The 6,000-nt window shown below is 47.5% G+C and overlaps 2 protein-coding genes across 2 annotated transcripts in view; both read left to right on the top strand.

The window, feature by feature from the left end:
- LOC127203988 (zinc finger protein 721-like) overlaps nucleotides 1-6,000 on the top strand; it is a 1,570,727-nt gene that overhangs the window by 839,771 nt on the left and 724,956 nt on the right.
- On the top strand, nucleotides 3,407-4,001 carry LOC127204007 (uncharacterized protein C11orf98 homolog). Its single transcript, XM_051162963.1, has one exon. The coding sequence runs from the start codon at nucleotides 3,468-3,470 to the stop codon at nucleotides 3,831-3,833; it is 366 nt and encodes a 121-aa protein (XP_051018920.1). The 5' UTR covers nucleotides 3,407-3,467; the 3' UTR covers nucleotides 3,834-4,001.

Raw genomic sequence — 6,000 nt, 5'->3', positions numbered from 1 at the left:
ATACACACGTGCGCACACACACACACATCACATATATACATATATATGAATATATACACCTACATACATACATACATGTAAATTTATTTATTTATTTATTTTTGGTTTTTCGAGACAGGGTTTCTCTGTGTAGCCTTGGCCATCCTGGACTCACTTTTTAGACCAGGCTGGCCTCGAACTCACAGTGATCCGCCTGCCTAAGCCTTCCGAGTGCTGGGATTAAAGGCGTGCGCCACCATTGTAGGGGGGAAAGATAATTTAGGCCAAGACTTGGAGTGCCCTCTAGTGACGACGTCTCTGAACTGCACTCACTCCTTGGCATCTGTGTCTTCCGATTTAGATCTGATCCTCCTTGACTCCTGGGCATAGCCACACTTCCGGCTTCCCGTTCCATTCTCCTCAAGCCACTGCCACTTAACTTCTGCCATCCACAGCAGACTTGCTCAGATTCACGCATTCACTCGGTCTGATTCAATGAGCGCTGTTGGAGGTTGGTCTGATGCGTTTTGATGCTAATTACCGCTTGCTGTCTTTGCGCCCCCAAGATGCTGGTAACCTTGCCTGAGAACTTATTCCTGTTTGACCCATAAAAAGCAAACACATCTGGGAAGGCGAATGGGATGGGTGTGGCTAAGATTCCCCGGGCTTTGGAAGACAGAAGAAGAAGAAGGAGCCCGGGACAGAGGAAGAGCAAAGAGGAGAGCAGAGCCATGCGGCCCAGAGAAGGGACTCTGAAGTTCCTCAGAGAAAGAGACAGCCAAATTAACAACAATAGCAAGTATTTTGGGGGTTCATTTTAAAATACATCGAGTGTCTGTGTTCTCTTTGGTTGCTAGGGGGTTAGAAAATATCCCTGTAATAATAATTATAGGGCTAATAATAATCATTTCTTAGGCCTTATTTTTAAATTAACCACAACAAAGCGCTCGCTGAGTGCTGAGGATGTCTAAAAGTCATTTAGTCAGGCTGGGGCTTCCGAGATTGACAGTTAGCACTTAACCAATTCTGTCCTTGAGCCTTAGTTTTTAACATCTGATGCTGAGCTGTACACGTCCTAGGATTATTGGAGGGACTCCATGCAACAATGAATGTAAAATACTTGGCGTACATAGTAGATGTTGAATAAATGGGCAGTTCATGGTTGCTAGCCACTGGTAAAGAGGCTTCTGCTCCCATGCCCATCTTCCCTGCTTTCCTTACCACAATGCACTGCGCCCCTCTGGAACAATAAGGCCAAATAGCTCACTTAAGCTATCTTGTCTGGGTGTTTTCAGTCTGCAACAAGAAAGCAACATGGTGGTTTTGCATGGTTTCCCCCAGAGGCTTGTGTACTTGAACACTTTGTCCCCCGCCGATGGCTCTGTTTGGGGGCTTATGCAACATTTAGGACATGGAGCCTCACTGGAGGGATGATGTCACTGAAGGCAGGCTTTGAGACTCAGCCTTGCCCCACTTCCGGGTCTCGATTCTCGGTTCCTGTGTGCAGTGGAGATATTTCAACTTTCTGCTACCATGCCTTCCCCCGCCTTTATGGACATCCGGCCTGCTGGAATGCTGCTTCTGGTCATGGTATTTTATCATACACACACACAGGAAGTAGAACAGTAATCCAGACACAGACTGAGCCTGATCCTGGAATATCAGGAGGACATGTCTAAGACCATATGAGAAGTTTCCAGTGTGTGTTCTTGCTTCCGGTCTCCAGTCCTCTCCTGGCTCGTGGGCTATAGGTGATCGCCAGAACATGTCAGAGCCTCAATTTCATCATCATTGGGTAGTAGACCCAATGAGACAGCAAAGCCTCAGGAACCTATCGTGAAAGTTATAATGTGGCACACAAAAGGGAGGTGGGGTGTATTTCCACAGAACTAAACAGGATACCTTCAAAAGCCAACTCTACTCCCCGCCTCATCTCTGGTCTTGCCTGACCTCTTCCTCCGAGCCCTTCCCAGGTCCCCCCTCCCCGTCAGCCTCGTTCCCAGGCATCCAGCCAAATTCATCCAGCCATGTGCTCCAGCTTTCCTTCCACCAGCTGCTTCCTGAGTGCAGACAAAGAAGGCTCTGTCCCCAGCCACCCACCCCAGTGGCCCCAGCACCTCTCTCTATATACACACCAGACTGTACGTATCCACCCCTCCCCCATCCACCACGTCTCTGTTACTGGACTTAGGGTCACAGCTTGGGCCCTAAGACAGTCAGTCCCTAGATAAGCCAATTAAAATAACCAAGTTAAAAGTAAAAGGCAAGAAAGGATTTATCAAACGTTGACCACATTAGGAAGGCAGGCAAAGAGATGCGGTGACCTCCTGATTCCCCAAATCCATCTCTGGGGTTTTCTTAAGATGGTTAAAGTCCAAATAGAAGCCAGAGCTATTCATGCCTAAGGAGTCTCCAGTCAAAGTGTGGTCCTGGTCATCACTGACTAATCAATGTCCCTTCTGTAAGGAGGCCTAGAAGTTGTAAATGCCTTTCCATTAGAACTGTCACCTCTGGCCCTGGCTTTAGGCTTTCTCTTCTCCAAGCATGAGACTCCTAGGGGGATTTCCAGTTTTGGTGCAGGTCTGATGTTGCCATGGTCTAACATCCTAAGCAACGGACACAAGTGTCTCTGCAGAATGTCATCACTTCAGCTTGAGCAGTCAGGCAGACTACCCTGTCCCCAGGCCTGGCCTTGGGCTCTTGAGTGCATCCCACCTAACCTGTCCAAGTTTTCAGCTCAAGCTCACACAGGAAGAGTTAAAGATCCTTGCTGCCCTAAGTCCTGACCCCAAAGGGGGCTTCTGGAGACACACAGAAAAATCAAAGGATGGCATATATAGAAATGAGGATGGGCTGCCTGAGAGTGACAGGGAAGGATATGGAGGGTGATCTCAGTGGTATGACATCATGACATGACAACAACAGGTGACAACACCATTGTGAGAGCAGGGAGAATGCGGAAAGGCGGTACAGAGGTGCACATCTGTAATCCCAGCCCTTTGGAGGATGAAGCAGGAAGATTGGGAGTTCGAGGCCATTCTCCGCTCTACAGTGAGTGTGATGGCTAATCTTGGTTGCCAACTTGGCTACATCTGGAATCCACTAAAACCCGAACAGCTGGGGCACACCTGTGAGGGATTTTTCTTGAGTGGATAATTTGAGTTGGGAGGACATGTCCTCAATCTAGACCACATGCTCTGGGGACAGAAGCACACCAACTGGTTATCCAGTCCCAAATGGTCAGCCTTGCAAACAAATACATACAAATTACATCATACAGAATGAGCAGGTGGTGGCTCTGTATTTAGGGATATATATATATATTATTCAGATAATATAGATTCACATATACCTATATAACAACAAATAAAGCAAAAGAGACCATAAATTTGAGTAAGAGTAAGGGACCGGGCCTTTCGCTCATGGCGGAACCTGCGAGTGGAGCGGAAGTGCGGCTCCGGGAGTGAGCCTCCGAGTGCCGTGCCGCTATGGCACCTCCTGGAGGAAAGATCAATCGTCCGCGGACGGAACTGAAGAAGAAGTTGTTCAAGCGCCGGAGGGTGCTGAGCAGGGATCGGCGACGGAAGCGCCAGGTGGTCGGGGCCGTGATAGACGAAGGGCTGATTACCAGGCACCACCTCAAGAAGCGGGCGTCCAGTGCACGTGCCAACATCACACTGTCTGGGAAGAAGCGCAGGAAACTCCTACAGCAGATCCGCCTGGCCCAGAAAGAAAAGGCAGCCATGGAAGTGGAAGTCCCCAAGTCAACCAGGCCTAGTGAGCCACAGCCCAAGCGACGACAAAAGAAGATAACAACTCCCCAGGATGTAGATATGGAGGATCTTGGAGATTGAGAGCTAAACTTCCTACCTCTCCTACCTGAGGATTCTCAGCAGCAGCCAGAAGGACTTGGAGGACTTTAGAGAAAATATTACTATATTTCATCCTCCCAGACACCTCCTCTGTAATGGCCCTCTGATCTCCCCTTGAGGTATATTTTGGAAGGACGCAGAGAAAGACTGGAGAGGTGCCCCCCCACCCCGCCCCAGCAGTCGACCTCTTTTGTAATAAAGCTGTAGTGCTTTAATTAAAAAAAAAAAAAAAAAAAGAGTAAGGGACGGGGATGTATGGGAGAAGTTGTAGGGAGGAAACGGAAGAGACTAAATGATGTAATTATAATAAAATCATCAAAAGGGAAAAAAAAAAGACCATGGAAGAAAGAAGCTTTTGGCCTTTCGCCTTCTTACTCTCACTCCTGCTGTCCAGTTGTTTGCTGTTTGTTTGTTTGTTTGTTTGTTGCAGTATTAGAATCAATTGTGTCGGGGTTCCAATGGAGATTGAAACCCAGCAGCTCTGCAGGGATCCTCCAGGACTCTAGCACCAGACTGGGACTCTGAGACATCCACCAGGCTGGATGTCTCGAACTTCCCTTTGTGAGACAGCCATTGTTGGACTACCCGGACCACAGCCTGTAAACCACTCTAGTAAACCACATCTGTGTGTGTAGGCTTTGAGCTTTTTCAAACCTGTCTTAATTTGGGCTCTTTAATGCTTATACCTCCCTTCAGACCCACTTACACTTGATAGGGGAGAAAAGAGGCCAACAGGAACAGGAGAAATAGAGCTGTTTAAGACTCGGTTCCTTGGAGCAATCATAGTCAGGATTCCAGCAGGCCCATTAAACAGGAAACCAGTATTTCAACAAAGATGACTGCAACTGTAGCAGCCAGAATTCAGAGCAGCAGCTGGAACCAGGAACCTTGAAGCGTTCTCTGGAGTATTTCTCACTAGGAGTGATGAACAGCGAAACACTGCTTCAAATCATTTTTGTTTTGTTATATTTTGTTTTGGTGCTTTTGGGGGGGTTGTTTTGTTTTGGGGAGTTTCTTTTTTTCAGAACAGAGTTTCTCTGCTTAGATTTGGCTGTCCTGGAACTCACTCTACAGACAAGGATGGCCTCAAACCCAGAGATCCACTTGCTTCTGGCATTAAAGGCATATGCTATTACCACCTGGCACCATTTCAAATTGTTATACAGTATTTATTTATTTACTACGCTCTATAAGTGCTATGAGGATGCATGGTCAGCATATTTAGCTTTGGGGGAATAAATAGAGTTAGCTAATGTTTGTGGGGGAGGAAGACTAAAACACATTGGGTTTGTGAGCTACATAGAATTCAGCTGGATAGAGCAAGAATTTTAGATCCAAAAAATAGCTTCTGTCAAGACCCCAGGCTTGTGATTATTGGTGGTGTAATGCTCTCAAAGTGGTGGAGAAATTGCCAGAATTGTCAATGAGGGAGACGCCTCTAGAGTCTGGGGATACAGCTCAGCCACAAAAGAGGAGGGACCTAAACTCCCCCACTGGGGAGTTAGAAACAGCCTGGGCAGTACAGCCCAGCCTAGAATAGCCCAGTTGGGGGCTGGGAGCGTGGCTCATCAGTAGAGCAGTGGCTTAGCATGTGTGAGGGCCTGACTTTAATCTCCAGGAATTGAGCTGAAACGCTGAACTGTACATCTTCTCAATGGTAAACTCTTCATTCTGTCAAAGCGGGTGGACAGTGTCCCTGGAGATAGTATCCGAAGCTGTCCTCTAGCCTCCACGTTCATAAACACACACACACACACACACACACACACACACACACACACACTTGTTAAACTAAAGGGTTGTGTAGGTCTTTGAGAGATTTTTCTTAATTAAACCCTTTGAAGCGGGAAGACCCGCCTTAACTCAGATCCTTTGAGGTGAGAATCTGGAAGTAGGAAGCTCTTAGTTGCCGTCGTGGTTGCTGCCGAGTTCATTCCTACACTGACGTCAGAACCTACGCCTTCAGGTGTCTGGCCTTGTACCGAAGACAGGCTGAAATATTCAGCCTCTTGGACTGAAGAGCTGCTGGATTCTTGGACTTTTCCTTCGGACCTAGAACAGCCATTGTTCAACAAGATGGACCACTGCCTGTACGCCTCTCCAGAACCCTGACTAACACCACACAGGTGAATTTCCAATTCTCTGCTTG

This window comes from Acomys russatus, chromosome 19, assembly GCF_903995435.1.
Source record: "Acomys russatus chromosome 19, mAcoRus1.1, whole genome shotgun sequence".
In the NCBI taxonomy this organism is placed as follows: domain Eukaryota; kingdom Metazoa; phylum Chordata; class Mammalia; order Rodentia; family Muridae; genus Acomys; species Acomys russatus.
This window is presented reverse-complemented; position numbering and strand designations above follow the sequence as displayed.

What these genes read in the sequence shown, in the direction of transcription:
- LOC127204007 (XM_051162963.1), top strand. Translation starts at nt 3,468, where the DNA reads ATGGCACCTCCTGGAGGAAAGATCAATCGTCCGCGGACGGAACTGAAG.